The 24,086-nt window shown below is 33.4% G+C and overlaps 1 protein-coding gene across 1 annotated transcript in view; it reads left to right on the forward strand.

Annotated features, from left to right (window-relative positions):
• Positions 1–2,960: 2,960 nt before the first annotated feature.
• LOC147071741 (uncharacterized) overlaps positions 2,961–24,086 on the forward strand; it is an 80,968-nt gene continuing 59,842 nt past the window's right edge. The window contains exons 1-2 of the mRNA XM_085946393.1: positions 2,961–3,196; positions 8,383–8,620. Of these exons, the coding sequence (XP_085802519.1) occupies positions 2,961–3,196; positions 8,383–8,620 (474 nt within the window). The remainder of the gene's footprint in view (positions 3,197–8,382; positions 8,621–24,086) is intronic.

Raw genomic sequence — 24,086 nt, forward strand, 5'->3', positions numbered from 1 at the left:
AGAGTGTATGTACTTAGTAGATTTTTTGTTATATATCTGCCAAGATTAGACGGTTTGATGGGACAGTTTTGTGGCATGCAAGATTTGGGCATAATGTTGTCGGGAAGGTAGATGAAAAATGAGTTAAGTTTTCAGTTTCGTATAAACTTTAAAAATTATATTTAAATATGTAAATGATGCAATTTTTCCACGAGACTGAGCGATAATCTCGATGAATTCACGAACAGGAGCTGCGTTCCGGTCCATTTCGAGCGCTGCACCGACCCGACGACGGCTACAGTCTCAATATAGTATGCCTCTCAATTTACTAAAGTTATTATTAATTACCTGTTCACTTTTAATTTCCCATAATAGAAATTTCCCATAGTAGAATAATATAACCAATTGTTCAACTATCATATTATTGTTATAATAAGTTGTCATACATTCTGTTCAACAATAATAACCAACCAAACGGAAATTCTATTTTCGATAGCTACCAGGTACCTACTTACATTTCTGAGATAGACTTAAATTCAATGGTGGTATTATAATAATGCTTACATATAAATTGTGACACAATATACGCCTACCACCCAACGTCGACAGGTTGCCATTGGAAAATAGCACCTCAACTACTATTGTAAATAAAGGGCCTATTTAATATTCACTACAGACTGCGGTCTTGAGGGTCAAAACGTTAAATGAAAATGCAAACAAATATTCCCGACCATATCACACAATAACAAGGCATGTGCGCGCGCATGCTTACACTTTAGGGTTATCACACTCATCAGTAAATTTACACGTCAAGTTGTGAATCCTCTGGAGATGTGAAGAATTTAACACGTCTCTACCTATGCCAACCACTAGAACCATAGATAATATAACCACTAATCACTACTCATGTCTGACGAAATATCTATTTTACTCGCCGAAGTCAGATTATCCGCAGCTAACAGATTCTCAATCTACATGTCCATAGATATTCCCTTCCCGGATCCCACGGATCAGTGATAATTTTATTGTTTGCTAATTTTTCTATATCAAAATTAAGAGATTTATTATAATCAGGTTTCTTAAATGAATATGTTAAAACATTGACAAATTAATTAGTTTACCTGTTTTTAATCACATATATATGTAACTAAACAAAAAAAAACAATGTTATTAATAATAAATCAAAAGTAAAATTTTATGAAAACACAAACAAACAATTTACATGTCATCAAAACTTCGACCGGCAGAAAGTCACCGGGTCGCAAAAAACGACGCAAATGTACGCAGAAAGTACAAAGGTTAAATCAAATAGACTAAATACTACTTAGAAATTTAACTTAACTCAGACCAGTGGGTCTATTCTATGCTTATCGACCGCTAAAGTGATAAAGTGAAAAATATTATCAAACTTAGGGTAGGTTTGTATCAAAATATTAGCACTTATTGTAACAATTACACGAAGCCGGTTTTTATTGTTGCAATAAGTGCTATATTTTAACAGCACCTATCTTGCTGCTGTTAAAATATCGCACTTATTGCAACAATAAAAACCGGCTTCGTGTAATTGTTACAATAAGTGCTAATATGTTGATACAAACCTACCCTAAGTTTGATACTATTTATCAATTTAGTGTTCGATAAGTATAGAATAGACCCACAGGAATGGATTACGATTGATTAAAATTATTAAAATATTCTAGTTTTTCAATCAATTGCAATGAACACTTAAAAATATGGTTTATGAAATTTTGCTATGAAATTTAAGTCGATTTGCGAAACTCTACTGTGTAATTACCAGTTCTTGTACTGGTTAAACTAAAAATTATTTATTACTACAAAGTACACATAAAATAATTTGAAATAAAATGTATAAGTACCCATTCCAGCGCAGAGGGATAAATGATTTGATAATATTACATTGCTTAATTAAAAAAAAATAGCAAGTGCCAGTAGGTTAAACCCATACATCATTAAAAGGATGATCCTGGCGCCATTTAGGAATCAAAGTAAGTAGGTACTTATAGTAAATACCTTTATTAAAAACTGTGAATGTATGTCGCCAATTGGCCAATATTAACAGAATTTGAGATAACACTCTTATGAGCAGTTGTAGAAAATTTTTACGTGATTACATTGTGCATACATTTCTTAATTACATATCGGCAAAGCACTTTGGCCGTAATCGTAATGAATGAATTATGAATGCAGGTTCAAATCGCGCTCGGTACAAATAACGAATGCCAGATTCTTAAATCATATGTATTATGTATTGATTAATGATAAATTATTCAACATACATAATTATTCTGAAAACACTCATGAGAAAATATAGCCAATAGAAAAAAAGTTAAACACCCGGCAGGAATGGAACCTGCGTCTCTTGGGTATCGTGCCCTGTGCATTACCACTATGCTACGACTGCAATGCTTAATTGCGACAAATTTTAATGATTGGATTTTTTAATACCTGCTTATAAGCGCTCTCCAAATTTAGTTACGGTATGTGATCAGTTTTTGTATTCTAAATTAAAGTATATATTACTTTTAATTACTGCGCTTACGAGCGGGTATTAAAAAAGCCAATAGTTTAAATTTGTCGCAATTAAACATGGCAGTCGTAGCATAGTGTTAATGCACAGGGCGCGATACCCAAGAGACGCAGGCTCGATTCCTGCCGGGTGTCTTACTTTTTTCAACATTTTTTTTTCTATCAGCTATATTTTCTCATGAGTGTTTTCAGAATTATGTATGTTCAATAATTAGAATGATACATTCTTAAAATCTCGTGAATTGTTGAATAAAAGAAATAGTTAATTATAAATTATTCCTTTTAAAATATTACTTTCCTTAAGAAAATACATCTCACAACCCTGTCCCCATCCCTAACCTTTCTCTCCAGATTTTGACTTCAGCCGGCCGTCTGAAAATTCAGTTTTTCAGTAACGCCTGTGTGCTGCGATGTGCAGGTTGTATGGGAAGAACATGGAGGGCCGCGATGTCGAGCTAGTACCGCTGAAGTCGGCGCTCGTAAACAACAATGTCTCTAGCAATATAAACGATAATGGTGCTTATCTGAATGGTGTATCTCTGCAAAATGGCGGCAGCGCCGTGAATAATAATGCCGGGTCCAGTTTTTTAAACCCGAGTGCGAATCATCCGTCCAGTTCTAGCCTCTTTGATTACCAGTTCCTCTCGAAAAGATCGACGGCTTCTAAAAGGTAACCAAAACATAACTTTATAACATAAAACATGTAATTAAAATACTCAGTTACAAAAAAATCTTTTATTCAATACAACAGGATACAGTTTAGATGTAAATCAACTTACAGGAGACAAAGAGCAAAGTGAGATGTAAATATCTACCCACTCTCTAAGATATGATTCAGGTGAAATTCAAGTTCACCTGAATATACCTAATATGTATTTAAATGATAATATTTTTATCCCAATGCATTGTTTCGTCAGCATTAATTATCTAATACGATGCCAGGTAAATGTATAATACAATAAATTTCCCTGTTTCTCCTTTAATTAACTACGAATGCTTAATAAATTAATGGATGCAATTAAAAGTAGATATTTGCATTATTCGCCTCCTATATTTAACCTTTACTTGACTTAATTTTCAAATATGCATGTATACCTATGTTAAATTCTATATATTATACAATAATATATTAAATTAAATATTTTAAATTTTATAATATACATTAGAATCCTTAATATACAGATAATATAAATACAATTGTTTTTTTTAATATTTTTAGCAGACAGAAACGCTATACTTACGGTGACCACATTTTGTTGGTATAATACCTACAAGACATTCTTAAATTTTAAGGTTTTTTTTTAATTTACCCTCAAAATTCTCATTTCTCGCCATTAAAATTTTCTCGTCTAAAACTTACTCAAGAGGTTTTTTAAAAAGCTTTTCTGGCAAAAAGACATCCGGTCCAGACATTACGGACTCGAGAGCCTTTTTTTAACTTTTCATGATAAACATATTTTTCCGTTCACAATGAATTTTTTCCTTTTTTAGTTTTTCTTGTCATTTTTTTTTCATTCCATTATATATATGTTCGACAGTATTTATTTTAAGCTTTTCTTATTAATACATGTTTTCCTTCTATAACGTACTCGAAGGCTTCTTTGTTGGGGTTTCTGCAGAATAAAGTATAGAGTTATGTAACTAACAGAAAAAAGTGAATTTTTCAATATAAAATAAATCCAAATGACACCGCCGTCAAATAAAGAGATGCCCTTTAAAATTAAGGATGAATAGTCACCACAGAAATACACTTCTTCTGAAATGAGATTTTATATTTTATTGTTAAACCAAATTTCAAGAATTATATATGTAATACCTTTGGTACATATTATTCTAACAATGTCCGAGATATAGCTACCTAACCCACAATTACGTCCGTAGGTAACATGCCGCCTACCCAGTTTAGTTTTAAATTTGATAGAAGTAAATTCTAAATTTATGTAAATTTCGGTTTGATATAATTTATAGCATTATTTTGTAAAATGGAATTCTACCAAGTCAGTTAATAGTAAGTGTAGTATTTTATTGTTTTTTATTCATTATTTAAAACGGACGAATACCATAAACAACTTTCAAAATTCTGATGTATCACGTCGGTTGATTTTTAGAGTTCGCACATCATTGCCAAAGGCGATTTTATGTCACCTTATGAATATTATTTAGATTATTAAATTACCTTGAAAAGTTTTGATAGTCTTAATTTTCCGTCCCTTAGACTGTCTTCAGAGTTACCACCAGAGGATACCACCAAACAGTTGATATCATCTCAGCGGTTAAAACATTAGAAGGTTTGAACATAAATAATTTTGAAAACACTTCTCAGAAAATATATTATTATAATCAACAGACAAAATCTTTTTGAAAAAAGTAAGACACCCAGGAATCGAACCTTTAGTGAGTATTAAAAGCCTTTAGTTAAAATGTGTCGCAATTAAGTATGACTCCTTTAGCATAGTGGTATATGTGCGTGGGCGCGATACCCGAGAGATGCAGGTTCGATTCCTGCGGGGTGGGGTGTTTTACTTTTTTCAAAAAGATTTTTTCTATTGGTTATAATATATTTTCTCATAAGTGTTTTCAAAATTACGTATGTTCAATAATTAGTCACATTATTAAATCTTGTGAATTATTCGTTGAGTAAAAAATAGTTAATTAGAAGGTTTGTTAACCACGTAGCACAAAAGTATTTAGATACTGTAGTAACACAGGGGTTCGAATCCCATTGGCTAGATGAAATAATAGGTACTTCTTTATCAATATGTACGAGTGGCGTAGTGTGATAGTGTTTGCTTTAATAGGCTTGGGTGTTTGTGTAAACCTATGTTTTTTTCAATCTTTTATTCACAGCATTATCTAATAGGTTGGTTGAATTACTGATTGCGGTTTCCCGTAAAAAAAATATTTGTCCATAATATAACCTCCATTCTAAGAATGGCCACAAGTTCACGTTAGGAGCAAAATTACTAATTTACTCCACTTTACGTGTATTTGCATTCATCGTATGGGTGTTTGTAAGATTCTTCCTTTCCTTCTCATACCACACCTTTCAATGTCCTCTCGTAAGTGTTAAGTCACCTACCACATTGTGGAGCCAATGATGCATAGCCCTTATATTAGTATATTCTATAAATACTATTGGCGAGCGACATAAGTCTCGCGTATGATATTCACCATATCGACTGCTTAATCTTCAAATCAGCCAACGGTACTTTTGACCAAAAATGAGATTTTGGTGGCATTTTGATATAAAGCATGTTTTCTATGCTCACACAAAATTTCAAATTCATAAACATATAGATACATGCGTTATCGTTATTCATACAAAATTACCAACTGCAGGTGCAACATTTCCAATATCGTAAATGGAACAATTCCGCTCGATGGTTAAATTATTATGTTTTTTCTCCTTCCTGAACAATTTGCCCAAATGGAGTTAGCCGGTTTGCAGATTAACCAGTCGATATACCATATACATACATAAAGGCCATCTAATCAGACCGTGGCATAAACTTGCGAGCTCCGATCGTAGTGTTAGTTATTGCTTACACTTCGAATACAATGCGGTAACATATTCGCAATAAATGAACATTTTCGATCGCATATGTCGTTCTAATGATAATACTAATCAGTTACTAAAAATTGTTTACCGTATTACATTCGAAGTATAAGAAATATCTGTCACTACGATCGAAATTAACAATTTCGTGACGCGGCCTGACTATAGATGTCATTAATATAACGTCACTCTCCACCATGTGTTACGTACGAATGTACAAGATTGAACTCAGTGTCAGCGCTAGTATACTGGAATCATTCTACAGTGGCACCATGGGGTGTAGCAAAAGCGATTCGCAATAATTATATTAGTATTGCTATACGGCTATCTATTTCTGATACAACAGCTTACGATGAACTGTGATACGGATAACTAAATTCGTACAAATTTCCGGGCACGGTTTGTTACAATGCCTGTTTCAATACCAAACTGAACTAAGAACACCGATTGTACAGTATTCTGACAGCAAATGTCTTGAGGTCGGAATCAATGTTTGTGGATGCTGTTTGAGGATTGTTTGCTGTTGTTGCTTGCTCTTTCACCATTTCATTATTGTGTTTCACTGAAAATCTGGTCAAGATATGTTAGTATTTTTCGCTGTCGCTGGGCACCATTGGTATGCTTCGTCTGTAGTAGAAACAGTGAGAAAAAGTAATACCAACTTTATAATGTATACGATATAATTATTGCCAGGTTAGTGCCTATATATTTTTTATTTAATTATTACGTACATGTGAACCTGTTTTACGTCACCTTGTGCATTTAATTTATTTCTCAAAAAAGTAACGCGAAACCCGCTTTTATTATTAAAAGAAACAGAACGACGAAGATTAAAATCAGATACTTAATCAAATTTGTAATATAAAACTGCTTACAAAAGAAAGAAAAATAAACCGTACCTATTGAAAAAATTCTCGGCCTTTTCATGTGACAGAAATGTATTAATCAATCATACCATAAGTGTTTCATAGTATTTTTTTTTTGTCGTTCGTATTGAAAAAAGGTATGAGATATTTTTTATTATACTGCTCGATCAACATTTATTCACTCGGCTGGCGTAGAGGTGGCCTGTGTCTTTTTTTTAATAAAATGCACGAACTCGTTGCAAAGTCTACGAAGCAATATTCGCAGGAGGCGACCATAAATAGTTCAAACTTTTATATAATATCAAAGACGTTAAAAAAATCTCTATAAAATTATGTAGTCATAACATAAATTTTTTCTTAAGAAAACATCTGAAAAACATAAAAATAATAATTTGTATATGGATAATGTATATTGTTATACTTATAAAATTCTACGTTATCTGTGCCGACATTTATCTCTAATAAAGTTAACAAACATGACAGAATGGTAGATATGATTTTCGACAGAATTCTAGATTTTGTAAACTATTTTTCAATAAATGGCTTATTAAATAGAGTGGTTTTGTTTGCTTGACAATGTCTATGGAGGGACGTGTAGGCATCATTTATTGGCCCACCCTTTAATTCAGGGAGGGGCAAACTTTTTGGATGGAGGGCCAAATTCAAGAATTCAAAATGAGCGGCGGGCCGCAAGTAAAATACCATTTTTAGATATACACTATTTATTATCACGAAAAACAAACATTAGAAAAAAATTAATGAGAAAAATGAAACTATTGTACATTTTTTAACATTTTTTTGAATTCAGGTGTTAATTTTGTAGTTGATATTCTCAAAACTGCTTGTAAATGGGCATCGGAGATATTTTATCGTAAAGAATTTTTATTGGGTTCATGATCGAAAATGTTTGCCCACATTTAAAGGTTGATCCAAAAATAACGAACATTTTTCTTGCAATATCTTTAAGTTGGTCGAATTTATCTGAATTAAGGGCATTGTAAAATTTGGAGATTTCTTCACGACGATGCAATTCTCTTAAATCAGTGTCACACTGCAGATCAATAGTCTCAAGTTGTAGCTCTGTCGGTACACTATCAATACCTATTAAAAATGGATCGCGTACGATTGCTAAACAAATCTATCGTCAATATTTAAAAAATATATATAAAATAGTTATTCGTAATCAGAAGTACAATTAATGATGGCGGGCCGCAAAAAAATACCCGGCGGGCCACATGCGGCTCGCGGGCCGCAGTTTGCCCCCCCTGCTTTAATTGGTTGGTCGGTTAAATCGGAGAATGAATACGTCTCATTAGCGATTTGTGAATTTTATGTGCAGACATTCGTCGTGAGGACGTTTTTTTTTTTAAATTTTATAAAATTAAAATTTGTGAAAAGGTCAAGTTTATAAATATATTTCTCTTTCTTTCGCAGACTTCTTCACCAAACTAGCACGAATCAATTCAAAAATGAAGAGTTCAGCATGCCCCCAATGGGTCCTTTGCCTGGAGCATGTGCTCCAAGCCGGAGACGCGAGGAACGGGAAGCGTTACAGAATCTTCGAAAGAGAGTGCCTCCTCATGATCTTCCAAATCCTCCCGAAGAGCTGGTGACGAAGAAAACACCTCAAAAGGAACGACAAGAGAATAGCGGACCTAGTTTATTGCAGAGGGTAAGTAAATAGTAGTTGATTTAAAATTAGTTTAACAAATTTAAATTAATATACACTTCGAATATATTTCCCCATAATAATAATATTATAGGCCATCTAAAGTTGTTGTGATTTATCTGACGTTTTGTAATTAATTGCTTATCAATGATTCAATCATAATCAACAACAATAGGCGCGTACTGACTGAGCGAGCAGCCTCGGGCATTTGCTTCGCGACAATCGCTACGCGAGGCAGCTCGTGGGCCAACTCGGAACAAAATTAACATCACGCGAGGCCGCCGCGCACAGCACCTTTGAGCATCGATAAACCGGAAAGGATTGGATCGGGTCTCGGCAATGCTCGGGCGGCGGCGCATGCGTTTGCCTCGGGCGAGTCGCGTACTGACTGACTGAGCATTTTGCCTCGCGAGGCTTTTCCGTATATTATCTATGGCGATTCTGCCTCGCGACCACGCGAGGCTGCTGGCTCAGTCAGTACGCACCTATTGACTCTCTACCAATATGAATTTTGAAAAGATGATTTTATATAAGGATATATTGATTTCAACTTATATATTTGTCTTTTCTAATAAATATGTGTAGAATCGTGTATATTTTCGTATACACTGGTAACTCATTCTCAAAACAAATAAAATTAAAATGAGGAGTAGTCACTAGCGCTTTATACGAGTAAATGTAATATTATAAGGCTGTCGAATAGTCCAAATATTCAATAGTGAAATATGATGCTCGAATGTAAAAAAAAAATGCCAATTGTTATGTTATGATGTTTCAAATAATAGTTATGTTCAGTGTATTAAACGTACTTTTTATCGTCAATTTCGTGCTGAAACAGAAAATATTATTGATTATAATGATTTCTTTTTCGAGTCCAAGCATAGAGTTATTAAAATTTACTATACAGTTTAGGGCCAAACGAATGTTGCAACTTCGACTGATTCCGATTGCGTAATAACTCCATAAATTTCGTATACGAGAATATATTGCGTTATATTTTCATTATTAATATCTCAGCTACGTCATTTCGTAATTAATCTAAAAACAAAACAGCAATATAAATAGTTATTACGTAAGTGGATATAAAAACATACGATTACCGCTTTTAATATTGTATAATATTGAAGAAATATCTAAAACTATTTAGCGTATGTATATTTACAGAAATTTACGTAATTTTATAATATTTGAAAAGATTCATATTGTGTTTTTGAAATTCAAAAAGTATCCAGAAACCCTGAGATCTTTTTTTTATATTTCATTTGTTTCTTAATTTATTCAACACTTTTCAAAGATCTAAACCTGATACTAAATTAGTCGTACCGTCCAGGTATCAAAAACAGAATAAATAGCGCAGGTGTATGTGATTATTTTTAAATTATGGTATCGCTTGATATCAGCTTGCAATAATTGTAATGATACAAGCCAACGCAAGCAAGAAAAGGAACTGGACCGCCTACGCCGCTTCGGTCGGTAGAGACTCGTTTGGTCAAAGAATTTCAATAGAAAATCTTCTCCAAAACTTCATTTTAGACGTCGACTACGTTTCCAATTTAAATGACTTAAGGTCTTAAGCGAACTTTGACTAATAACAGCAGTAATAAAGTTAATAATATATTGAAAAATACAATCTTAAAATGTCAAATAATGGCCAAATGAATCAGAATTATAATACCAATCTATATGACTGGGTCAATAAATAAGCTTAACCAATTTATTTCACGCGGTTTTGTAAGCTAGATACATGCAGTAGGAATTTTCTGATAAAATCGCTTCAATTATAATTTTACACCCTTGACTTAACTGCGAAAAAACAGTCTTATAAATTCTCGAAATCTTTGTTTTAATTATATTAACATTATGACAGCGATTCTCAAAGTGCCGAATAATAAGCCGATTTTCGGAAGTTTTCAAAAAATATCTTTTTTCTACAATAAAGAATCTAACATTGATAAACCTTTTGTATACTCTGTATTAAATAAGTAAAACAACGTCAACAATAAAAAATGGCTAGCGCCGGACGTTTGTGACGACTAAATTACATAGTACTGTCATTTACCTTAAGAGCATACATAAGTGAAACGGCAAATAATTTTCAACAGTAGGTGCGACGAAATTTCGAACTCGTCGCCAATCGGAGACCGACAGTCGAGGTGTGAGCATGTCAATTTGTTTTGTCATGGCGTCGGAGGAATATATTCTTAAATCGTGTAAAGATGACTGAAAAACTTTACGTATGTACTGAAAAAGAAAACATGTCAATGAATATACTATTATTATTACTAATATAACAATAAAGATAACATTAAATGGACGCATTTTGAATTTTTATGATAAATTATATTTCGTTCGGCACGCGTCATTTGCACAATCCGCGCATCGCCTAGTCACGACCATGCTTCAACTGAAGTATAGCCTTAATTGATCACAAAGCAGATTGCTAAAAACGTTATTATAAGAAATAATTCAGACGAATCTTATGATGATCGTTAGCTCATAGGCGAAAGCACTCACACGGAAAGTGAAACACGTGAGTTGGAGTCAAAAATTTCGTAGTACAAATCATGTCTTTTAAACTTGATTTAATAAGTAGCTTAAGTTAAGATTTAAGTTAATCGTCCCAACCGGTGAGTTGCAATCTAACGCACACAATATACATATTATGAAAGTAATATACTAGTATGCTTGGTAATATCGTTCTTGAAGACGTTTAAACTATATGTAGTCTTATAACTACCTTGAACTTCAACTATATGTAAGTATTATCAGTGGGTCTATTCTATGCTTATCGACCGCTAAAGTGATAAAGTGAAAAATATTATCAAACTAAGGGTAGGTTTGTATCAAAATATTAGCACTTATTGTAACAATTACACGAAGCCGGTTTTTATTGTTGCAATAAGTGCTATATTTTAACAGCACCTATCTTGCTGCTGTTAAAATATCGCACTTATTGCAACAATAAAAACCGGCTTCGTGTAATTGTTACAATAAGTGCTAATATTTTGATACAAACCTACCCTAAGTTTGATACTATTTATCAATTTAGTGTTCGATAAGTATAGAATAGACCCACTTGTCCTCCTTATTAAAAGTGAAGCACTACATTTTTTTTTATTACACCATCATAGAATCAACAAAAAATGATAAGCATCATACTATTATAGCAAATTGCAACACGCACAAAATACTAATTCAGATTTCTCAACGTAGATATAAATTAAGCTAACGCTTTTCCATAATATTACAGAATCAGTATTGTTATATTTTTCAAACATTTTTCAAAGGATTGTTTTTGCTTAATGACCACGGGACCCAACTCCTGCACACTCTTAGAATAACGGTAAATATACCTCTGGTCTATTTCAATATCTTTATATACTTACATAAAGAAATACTACATAGCACTGTTAATCTAACTAATCTACATAATATTATATCAATGGCGAAGAATCCATACTAGGCGATTATTTAAAGCCTACCTTCTTAAGAAAAATAATTTTTAATTTCATATTGACGTATTTATATAATCACATAGTATATTCAGTATGCCAACGACATCTAATCAATCACATATAAATATTGATTGTTGTTAAAAATATAAATGAATTTATTTATCAGATAGTTCAATCATAGACTAAGATAATTTATTCTGTCAGTTATGTCAGTTGAGATCTGATATTGTACCTAAGTCTGTGTTTTAAATATAGAAGTATTTTAAAATGTCTAGTTTTACGGGTTAAATTATAAATTTATTGTTATGGAACAGATACACAACAACGGATTTTTTGAAAGATGACAATATATTTTGAGCGTATGTTACGTTTATAAAATAGGAAAATACATAATTATTCAAACGCATTACTTAATTTTATATCGTCAGTGACTTTTCAGATTTCATCGATTTAGTGTGTCGTTGTCTTGAGTGCGTACATATTCATCAGTAGTACTCGTAATATCGGATTATCTTCTTATTTTCCCACAAGTATATCTGACAAGTGTGCTTTCTCCACTGCCTACCTCTTTCCAAAAGTCACCCTTCGCCACTGTATTATATTATAGTACTTGCCTACCTATGCATCATCGTATTATATCGTCATCCATTCAACAATTTAACCGTTATAACTACTCGAAAGTAATACATATTTTAAAACTATAAATGTTCAATGAACTTCGACATTAGTGTAGGTATTTTATTTTAACGATTGAGGAATATCAAATGTTATAAATAAATAGTTATAAATAACATGGCGACATCGCACAAATTAGAAGTTTTCTCATTCCAGTCAGTGTCAAGTCTTTTGTGAGCATATCAAAGAACAACCTACGACAACTTTCATGCCTTTTGACAGAACGTGAATAACTTTAGAAAGCTCTTACGTGACGTCATTCGGAAGCTTTTGTGGCGGGCCTGAAAGGGGCGCAAACATCTCATTGAGAACCTCTTTTGCGTATTTTGGTTGTCTAAATGTGGCAATATATTGCCAGATCACCGTGAAAACATTACAGCATTATTTGAATATAGGTACATACTAATCATGACAAGTATCTTAAATATGTAAAGACCGTTTTCTTTAATATGTTTTTTTGTTCAACGAATAAAAATATAAAAGCCGATTGCCAATAAGTAACGCAATTTATAATGCACTTCAAAGAGTATCTATTGTAAAAACATTAGTTAACTTCGTCGCAATTAGATGTGATAAGTAGGTATAGCTTAGTGGCCGCGAATCCCGGGAGGCGCAGGTTTGAACCTAAGAAAAAGATTTTTTTCTAGTGCTTATATAAATTTCTCAGAACTATTCTATGTATTTTATAATATTTTTACGGTATAAATCAATTTAATAATATTTACAAGAAACTTTCTTATGTCACTCCAATAATGTGGATTGCTGATATTTATTTACCGGGGTTACAGACAAGGACACAACTGCATAATATTTCGACAGAAAAACTACTTGTTTCGAGAATATTTTCCGCATTGAGGATTTCAATTTATTCCATCTCCTAACGCAGTGAAAGATAATTGGCAAGCAGAGGCGTGTATAGAAAGATATTCTCTTGGCTACAAAACTTCCGTAAATGCCCCAATGTCCAAGGCGTTGGTGGTGTGAATGTGTGATACGACTTGCCCAAGGAGATTTCATGGAAGACGACACCAAGAGAAGCGATAACATATTGTTACCTATGTTACAAATTGTATTAATAATAATATTTTACAATATTCATACCGTGTATTCGCAGCACTAATATATTCCTATCTATATGCCTTTGCAACGTGGCATTGTTATATTTCGTTATTCACTGTCTGAATGATACTGAAAAGCGAACGTCATGAATGCGGCAAAATGGCTGCCACTAGTTTTAATATGTATCTAACTGTTTTCATACAGCGATGAAAAACTAATAATAACTGAATAAATTTTATGAACTTTGGTTTTTAAATGTTATTTTTACCATTCCATCATTTGCAGGAAATTGATAGATTGTTCATTGAATATAATTTTAAGCCTCATTTTTCAAAAATGTATACAACTCTGACAATATATATTATCATGAATGGTAATTAACATGATCTTTAACCGTCAGTGCGAGAACATTTAATTTTCAAAATATACAATCAAAGGATGTAAGCACTACAATTACTTTGGATCTATCTTGGATTTACTTCTCTTGGTCTTCGATCAAAAGTTTCGGACCAAATTAAACCTTGTACATAGGACATTAAGCCACTTACGGTCGTTGCGTATCCAAGAGAATATATTCCTCTATCCTCCACAATATGTTATCTGCATTATGACTTGATAAATCATATTTTGGGCGTCCAATCAACCGAAGGAAAAATACTACCCAGTTTCCAGCTTTTTACGAATTGATATCCGGTTGACCGGTTGTAATCACCGGATTCAATATTCAAGATTGTCTTAAACTTACATAATACTAAACTACTTACCCGGTTTTCGGTTATTTTATAAACGTTAAACCAAAACCGGCTAACCGGTTTGGATGATCTAATCGTACAATTCATTGCAAAGTATGCAGAGTTTTTTGCGTTTGATGACAACAATACCTTCTTTTATCATATTGGCTCGTGTTCAAATCACCTCATTAGCGTAATCATCTGCACAGGAAAATCTAATCGTACATCAATGCGCCGATGCACATCTTGAAAGCTTTCAGTATTCTGATGGCACATTTATTCAACATCCAAATTTCGAACTGTAGACGAATGCAGATATAAGCTGGCTCTCTCATCAAAACTCGACTCGCCTAAAACATGTCGAATACGTCGATGTGACGTCATCGTTAATCCCGAAACACGTTGCCAAATGGAGCTCCGCAGATTGGTCGAATGCGACTGTTTCGTTTGAAAAAAAATCTGCTGTTGCAATCGACATATTGCATCCTTTTCGGGCTCCGAGTCGAAGAGTCGAAGTCACATACGAACACCTACGAATTGATCATTCCTATACCGGCTCAAATATATATACGTTTTGAAGGCTACGCGCGACTGTCGCTAGGTAGATGTGCGCGGTCTTCACAAGCAACACTGGATCTCAGTTCTCGGAAGGTTTGTTCGGCACACGGATGAGTTTTGATGTGAGGAGCCGGCGAATCCAGCATTTTATCAACGTAATTTCTCTTCATTTGCAAAAGAGATGTATATTTTTTTCAGACCTCCCATCTCAATTCAAATCTTTATCTCATGGTTGAACTCATTTTGGATCATTTTTGTTACGATATTCCTGAATGTTTTCACATGTCTGAACAAACTTGACATGAAAAATAGATTTTGATTGAGCTTGAATCAGTAGCTACCCGGCAAGCGTAAGGCGTCAGTTCGAAACCAATTCGGTCCAAGATTTTTCTATGTTGGTATGTTTGCAACATGGTAAAATCTTTTAAATTATGAAGGTACATGAAGTAAACGGTAGAGAAGTTTTAATAAACAATATGCTGTCAACTGTTCATGTTTTATGTACCTATATTATGAGTAAAACTATCCTTTCAACATCCCTGCTAAGAACCCACCCATATAACATAAGCTTTCTAGTTAGTAGCTACCTACGGCTCAACGACTAACCAAATCAAACGAAAACTTTCAGAGTGAGCTATATTCTCTCTTTCAAGTTTATTCAGACATGCGAAAATATTCGGAAATATCGTTGGGACAAAATGAAATAAATTCCCCGAACAAAAGGGTTTCGTTGAATGTCAGAATGAACGATTTTTTATGACATATTCCTGACATTTATGGTTCCGATCCAATTTTTTATTGCGTCTATTTTCAATGCCAGTATGGAAAAAGTTTGTTTTATTAACCTCGGGGAAATCATTATTCAAATTAGATTCCTATTCAACAAAACTGCCGAAACATATTTTTTCAAATATTTCAGCGGTATTGGCGTAATCGACAACGAAGAAGAATGTTATACAATATATAATAAATGTTATTATATATTTTTTTTCGACCATGTCCGATCCTAATAGGATCATATGGGCCACCACTAAGTGAAGTTTTGTATTAACAGATTTTTGTTTTTACGAGAAATGGATGTAAGCCACTTGCTCAACCTCTTAGGTCCATACTCCGACTCATACACAAATTGAAAAACAATATGTGTACTTGTCAGACACAGGATTTAAACCTGGGACCCACGACACTATTATTATATATAAATGAGTGAAACCTTATATATCTAGTAATCATTTTGTTAAACAGATCACGTACAAATTATGTAGATATTATATTAGCTTAGTCATATTTTTTTAAAATTTTACAACGTTTTTCTTAGCTCGTATTCTTATTTGTCCGGTGGTTCTTTATCCGGTACAAATCATGTAATCGATTTTTAACTAACTTTCCGACTAGCTAGACATTTGAAACTTTTAGAATATATCAGAACACGATGCCAATGCATTTTTTTAATACTTTTAGCCATCTTTAAGTAGAATTGAATTCATTTTCAGTTAATTCGTTTTTAGTTTCAGTTCGTTCGTTCAGTTTTGTATGAAAAGTTATTTCGACACCATTATTGGTTGCTAGGGGTCTGGGGCCTAGCAACAAAATTATTAATAAATACGTGCGTTACTATGGAAATCAATATGACATTTCAGTATTATTTCTATCAAGTACAATTTTTTTTGATCGTTTAAGCTAGTCAAGTCAAGTTTATATGATTCAACAGAAAAATTAAAAACGTTATATATAAAAAGTTCTTTTTATCTTGTAATTATTCTTATTACTTTTTGTTACCACTCTTCACTCGGATGATTTCTTTCTTTGTAGCGAGACACTTTTCTGGTGTATACATGACAAATGTGTCACAAATACTACTTTGATCTATTAAATTCTATTAAAACTTTAAGTCTCGCCTACGATATCGACGAACTAAAAGCTCGCTTTACAAGATACTCGTAAACTAAAAATAAAGCTGGCAGGGTCTCACGCCGATCGTCTGTCCCGATCGTTCCCCGAATGTCTTCGATTTTGAAATGTTTCGGATGATCAGATTGGAGAAAGCCAGAAACCATCCGAGATTTTGCACCCCTAATGGTGACGATAAGTCATCTGGTTCGGCCATGAATTGAAAATATAATAATCGTAATAATAGTCTAAATCTAAATAGGTAATACGTCGTCAAGAAAATGTTTGACTCGTTATATCTAACAAACCGCAATAGACTCGAGCCCTCTTCAAATATTATAATCGGGAGAGTCAATTTGTATTTATTTTCTTAAAAGGTTGCTTCTGTTTTACAAATCTAATTCCTCTTTCCATGTAGCTCTCCGCAAAACTACATAAGTACTTACATAAAAAATAATAAAAATATTTAATAAGCAATTGCCTCTATATTTTTATTATGAGAAATGCCAATAGAAGCAGGAGACTGAAGCAGATGGCAGCAATTCTGATAAATAAAGCAATTAATATTTTTGGTAAATTTTACATTTTAGTTTACAGGAATATTTAAATTTATCATTATCACACACACATAATATATACTATTATAAAATATAAATCATTTCATGATATATCAAAAAAAAATGCGCCCGGGCTCATTCATTTTGGGTTTTTAATTAGGTATTGTCGTATTATTAATTATATCAGCAATTTAATTGGTCGAAGAATAAGTAGTTACGTACTCACCTACAAATAAATTAAGTCGGTATATTATGAGAAGGTGTCTGAGCATGATAGTTTTGCATTATTTATTCAAATACATATACAATATATTACATAATATTATACTCGGTGCTATTGTAAAATAATCGATAGTGAGGGCGGCGGTTTGGTTAGGGGCGTCATTTAAAAAACCTGTGCACATTATTTAACAATCTTAAATAAATCCTAAAATTTATAATAAATATAAACTTATTATAACTTAATCCATATACTATTATTTAATAACGACTTTAACTAGTGTCGATACTAGCGGGTCTTTTGATACCATGTACGTATTGTTGTTTTAATTTAATAAAACGCATTTTTTTGTAGTACTTATTCCACTTTTAATCAATAGATTAGGACCGGTTTCGTCCGCCTCAGAGGGACATTTTCAACTCGTTGAAAAAAAATTGCGTTTTATTAAATTAAAACAACAATACAATGCAGTTCCACCATGAATTGACAGTTAACAAAATAAAAGAGATACAATTTACGTATTAGGTGGACACATATTATTGTGAAAAGTAAAAAATCCCTCGTAAACGACCCTGCATATAGATATTCTAGTATGCCAAGGTCCAATCATTAAAATTTCATTTGTCGTAAACATACAGATGAATGTAATTTTAATGAACTCTCCCTACATTGCAATAAAAATCACTACCGTGTGAGCATTAAAATCTGCGCTCATGTCTTTATAACATGATTGTCTTACTCTGCTAGCGCGTCTTTAGGTCACTTTCAAAATTATATTGTAAATATGCATATGGCATATGATATATATGTATATCTGAGAGATCCAGAATTCTTAGAGTAGCACAACGTGGTATGGAGAGGTGCATGCTGGGCATAACGTGAAAGGACAAAAAGAGGAATGAGTGGATAAGGAAGCAGACAAGGGTTTGCGATGTGATAGAGTTCATTAAAAGCCTCAAATGGAGATGGGCTGGATACATAGCTCGAAGAAGAGACAATCGTTGGACAAATTTAGTCATCCGGTGGTATCCAAGAGGTACAAAACGTCCGCAAGGTAGACCTAGAGGCCGATGGATCGATAAAATGATTAAGTTCTGCGGAAGAACGCAACGCTCAGGACCGAGAGAAGTGGAAGCAGCTTGTAAAGGCCTTCATCCAGCAGTGGATAGATTCAAGCTTATGATGATGATGATGATATATGTAGATAAAAATCAACAGGATGTTTATTGCAATAAGCAGGCGCTCAGCATGGGACTCGGCAGCCCCCGAGCAAAATCACCAAAACCCACCCCCAGATTAAAATACACACATATTTTTTATTGGGCAAGTTATGTTATTTTAACTATGTTGCATCCAAAACTGAAGCTATCCCTCAGTTTATAAAGTTTATAAATATATATAGAGCTGTATCGAACTTACGTATTGTAGCAATATGAAAAAAATGTAACTGAAACCACTCTTTTAAAGTATTTACTACGAATGACTTTGATGATAATTATCTTTGTGAAGAGTAAGAGTCATCTAAAAAAATATAGTTAAATAAAAAAAATCGGTGTGTGTACTTATGTACGCGCGTTAGAAGTTATATTTCTTTGGCGTAACAAAACAAAACTTGTGATAAACTAGATTCTTTGACTAGCTCTTAATTATCTTGTTAAATTACACAGTCAAGAAAAAGGACCGCGTATTGGAATGCCGTTGGTTTATTTCTATACACTTTAACTTATATTACTAAATTATATAATGGTTTCTTTTTTTTATTTTTAAAGTACCAACTGTCACTCTGACGTTTAATAGTTTGTTTACGTAAGGAATTGCAAATGGCCGACAATAATAAATTCGCTGCCCAGGCAACGGAACAATTCTAAACTATAATATTGTACTGTATAATCGTCACGATCGCAGTATTATACTGTGGCGTAAAGGTAGTGCGTTTGGCTGATAACCGAACAATAGGTGGTTCGAATCCAATCGAGTGCGTTTTTTTCGTGTGAAAAAATAAATTATGTGTTACATGTCACACGCCAAAAATACACTCTGATCAGATTTCCCAAACGCGCCAAAATAAGTATAACTTCAAAAAAACGACTATTTTGCCCGCCCTTTAAATTGGGCCGCCCTCGTGCAAGGCACGTATTACACATATGGAAGAAACGGCCCTGGCAATAAGGTTGCATATTACAGATCCTCGGCAAATTATCTTGCCCCCATAGTATGCCAAACGTGCTCATTTTAAAATTTAGATGGATAATGAAAATTCAGTCTAAGCGGACAAAATCATTTTTTTTTTAAATATTAAGAACCCTGTCCTTGCTTTTTCGTACAAGGTGGTTGTTAGTAATTTTGGACAATCATAAACACCCAGGTTTTGAGAAAATCACATAGATATTGTTTCCTCACCGGGAATCGAACCCAGAACTCTCGGGCGGAAGGCCAGTGCCTTACCCACTGCACTACGAGAGCCGCCTGACAAAATCTAATTAGGTGGATTAATCATATATTTACCTATAATATATTTAGGTATTTTTATATCTTATATAATGGCTTTCTAGTTCCACCAAAACTTGACAGTTTAACAACACCAGTGTGACTAAAAAATATCGTAGAATCTACACGCTATAATCTTGTTTCTTTCGTAGTCCGATATGAAACATAAAAACGACCCTTTGTTTTTGACAGCATGTTGGCATACACGCAAAAAACGAAAGAAAACGCGCAAGACGTGATAGCTAAAGCCTTGTTAAAATTCAAAATGGTTGCCAATAATATGTAAATATGAAGGGTTCCTTCGCCAGAAGTTTTCAATGATAACGGCGTCAGCTGATGTAATCCGCTCAAGGGCGTTTTTCCTCCTGGCTTTAGTATTTTCTACTTACAGCCATTCCAGTTGTTGAGAATCAGTAGCAGGTGTATTTGTTCACTATTAAATTTATTGTTTTCATAACTTTAATTCGATTTTAAATACCTGCTTAAATACGTTTATTTTCAACATAATTCGATGATTTTGCAGCTGATTCTATAAAATCAAATTATATTATAAAAACTTCTATTGTATTTTGAATTAAAAACAAGTCAAATAAGTGTTTTTGATTTATATTGTCAGCAATATTTTTCAATCAATGAAATATGTAGGATTGTTTTCTTTGATTTAATTTAGATATTAAAATTACATTTACGATGTTGAATATAAAATATATATAGGTTAAGAGAATTACATCATTACTAATTGCAAGCCATTATTCCAGATGTATATACGAACTTCAATCATTTATATTGAATTGAGTTATTTTGATTTGAATTTAGCAGTATTGAAGAAAAATGTAGGATGCAAGACCCACATTTATATATTCGGGCATGATGGGATTCACAGTTTTCAAAATTGACAGTTAATCAATAATGTGTATTATAAATGGTAACCATCACCGACAGTGTTTAGATCGCGCCTATTGTATCGGATCTAGGACGATTTGGCGCCAGGACAACTGGATGCCATGCAATTCAAAATTAAATAGACGTCAGGTACTTATAGGTACTTTTAAAAAATATATTTAATATTATTATTTATACTTAAATTATTATATTATGATTTAATAGTTGGTGAGAATTTAAATATGCACACGTAAATAATGATTTAATCGTGCACATGTTTAAGTTCTAACGAAAAAAGAGTTTCCGCAATAAAAAAAACATTATGTTAAGAGTAAAATGAATTTAAACTAATAAGTAGTAGATAGAAACTGATTAAAATCCCTCGTCTACGTTCTGCATACGTGTCTACGACAGTGCGGCGTCCAATTGTCTTGGCGTCCAGTTGTCCCATTCCCGTTGTATCGAATTGTCTTGCTCGCCGGCCCTTATACTTGTGTCTTACCCCAGCTATCGAACTTTACTTGTGTGGTAAATTAAAAGGTACCTACCTAATATTACACGAATATACTTTTCAAAGGGCTATTGAAACGTTTGGAATATTATACAAATAGCAACGTTGATTGACAGATTGCTTTTTTTTTAAATTCTTTGTATTATTTTCACGTAGGCTTTGAATCGACAATATATTTTTGTAATATTTTCCTGGTGACTGACAGCTGAATGTAAAAGATCCGCCGTTTGTACTCGCGCCATGAAAATTTATAGAAGGACGATTCGGTTTTTCTGTCTGGAAAATGGGGCCAAGGTAAAGACGATTTAGAAACTTGTGATGTTTATTTTAACGTTGCAACGATCCGTAACGGGCGCCTTTATTATTGCTGGTCTCACCCGCGGAATGGTTTTCAGCGTTTCAATTGAATTATTGGCATTTGAAGAAATATCAGTCACTCATTAATAACTCCGTCACCATTTTCGCCAGTCATTTTAGGAATAATATTGACCTATTTAGGTGTATCTTTATTAATTTTATTAACAACAACGATGACTATCAATGTTATTAGATATACAGTCGAACTTGGTTATTACGAGGAAGATGGGACCGAATGAATTTGCTCGTTATAAGCATTACTCCTTATATCGTTATTAACATTTTTCGCGCCACGTTCTATTTATGTATAGAACATAAAAAAATCTGAAAACCATCGTAAAAATCCCCGAAACAAGCATGGCATTCATAAACTACAAAAGAAGTTGTTTATTGTAATGAACTGCTGAGCCGCCGGCACTGGTAGGTACCTACTGACTTCACAAAGCTTGGATTTTTTAAATGCAATTTCAACCATATGCGTGGATACTTTTTCAATGTTGTCGGCGAAATCACCAATTAGATACTTAGACACTTAACTGGTGTCATAAACGTAATCCTATCCCGGCGGCATCGGTCTAGTTAACTGCCTGGTCGGATTTTATTGATTAGGGTCGAAAATATTGTTTTTAAACGATCGAAACATTAACAGTTTTGCTCGGTATACCCGAGAAGTAGCTCGTTATAAAACTTAATAAATGTATGGAGAAAATCATAAACTAAAATTTCAACGAATGTTTCCTCATTACATCCGAAATCTCGCTATTTCTGTGATCGTAATAACAAAGTTCGACTGTAATTATTATTATCCCATAATTTTATTACTTTTTACGGTTTTGTTGAACATATCGACCTTGGAAAGGAAAAAGGGCGTAATCCACACAAATCAAATTTTACAAGAGCCACAAAAACGTGTTGTGGTTTTTAAAATACAAAATAGACATAAAGTGCATGATTATTATATTGAATAATTATTTTTTTGATAACCCTAATCCGATAATTAATTATTGAATTAATTAAAAAAACCAACAAAAATTATGGTTATGTCGTTTTCCCACGTCAATTCCTTCTTTTTTTTGGCTAAATTTAGATAATAAAGCAACATTTGCAGCTTAAATCCCTTGGACCAAACGTGTACTATTTAGTCGTGTACAACTTTATTATGCAATACTAACTATTTTGAACAAAATTAAGGTTTACACGCTTTTTCCTTTCTATAGTCGATATAATTAAAATGATCTTCTTATCGGTTGAAGCTGTTAAAATGAAGGACGAAAAAGTGACAACAATATTATGTTGTGTTAACGATCGTTACATAGTACCAATTATAAGATTGATAATAATTATTTCTCAGTGTCTGGGACTCACGGCTGTACTAAGTTAAAACCAAATTTAATGCCTGTTCGATGCTTGTATTGTTATAGTGTTGCTTTAGGGTAGTGAGTCATGAAAAAGATTTAGGCCCCAGTAACAGCATACCGAGTTTCGAGATTGCGAAGGATGCTAGGTATGCAATGGTATGAATTTCTAAATAAAAAGGAGATAGTAATTCAGACCATGCAGCCTCACATCACTTTGTCGATGAAGGAAGCGACGAACTGGTTCGGGTACGTGTTACGGATGCATCTTGAGAGTTGCAATCTAACCTGCCTGTTCTTCAAGCCAACTGATTATGGCACTCCGGAAGGCCGCCAAATACCATCCATAGAGTGTATACAGCAGAGTAACCGGATACTGGTACGGCCTGGTAAAATTTAAGAAGAATGGCGAGTGACAGGGAATCTTGTATCCATATTATGTTCCAACTGAGTAGCAACTAGCATATATTATGGAGACAGAAAGAAAGATATTTTTTTTTATATATCGTTACAAAGCTGCCAATTATACTTTTAGTACCCACGATGGCCGCGTGGCTTTAGCACCGGTCTATAGTGTCGAGGGTCCCAGGTTCGAATCCTGGGTCTGGCAAGTACACATACTGTTTTTGAAGTTATACTTCTTTTGTCGCGTTTGGGAAATCAGATCAGAGTGTATTTTTGGCGTGTGACATGTAACACATAATTTATTTTTTCACACGAAAAAAAACGCAC

This window comes from Rhyacophila brunnea, unplaced genomic scaffold (assembly GCF_057557595.1).
Source record: "Rhyacophila brunnea isolate RB1 unplaced genomic scaffold, BYU_Rbru_1.0 scaffold_2, whole genome shotgun sequence".
Classification (NCBI taxonomy): Eukaryota; Metazoa; Arthropoda; class Insecta; order Trichoptera; family Rhyacophilidae; genus Rhyacophila; species Rhyacophila brunnea.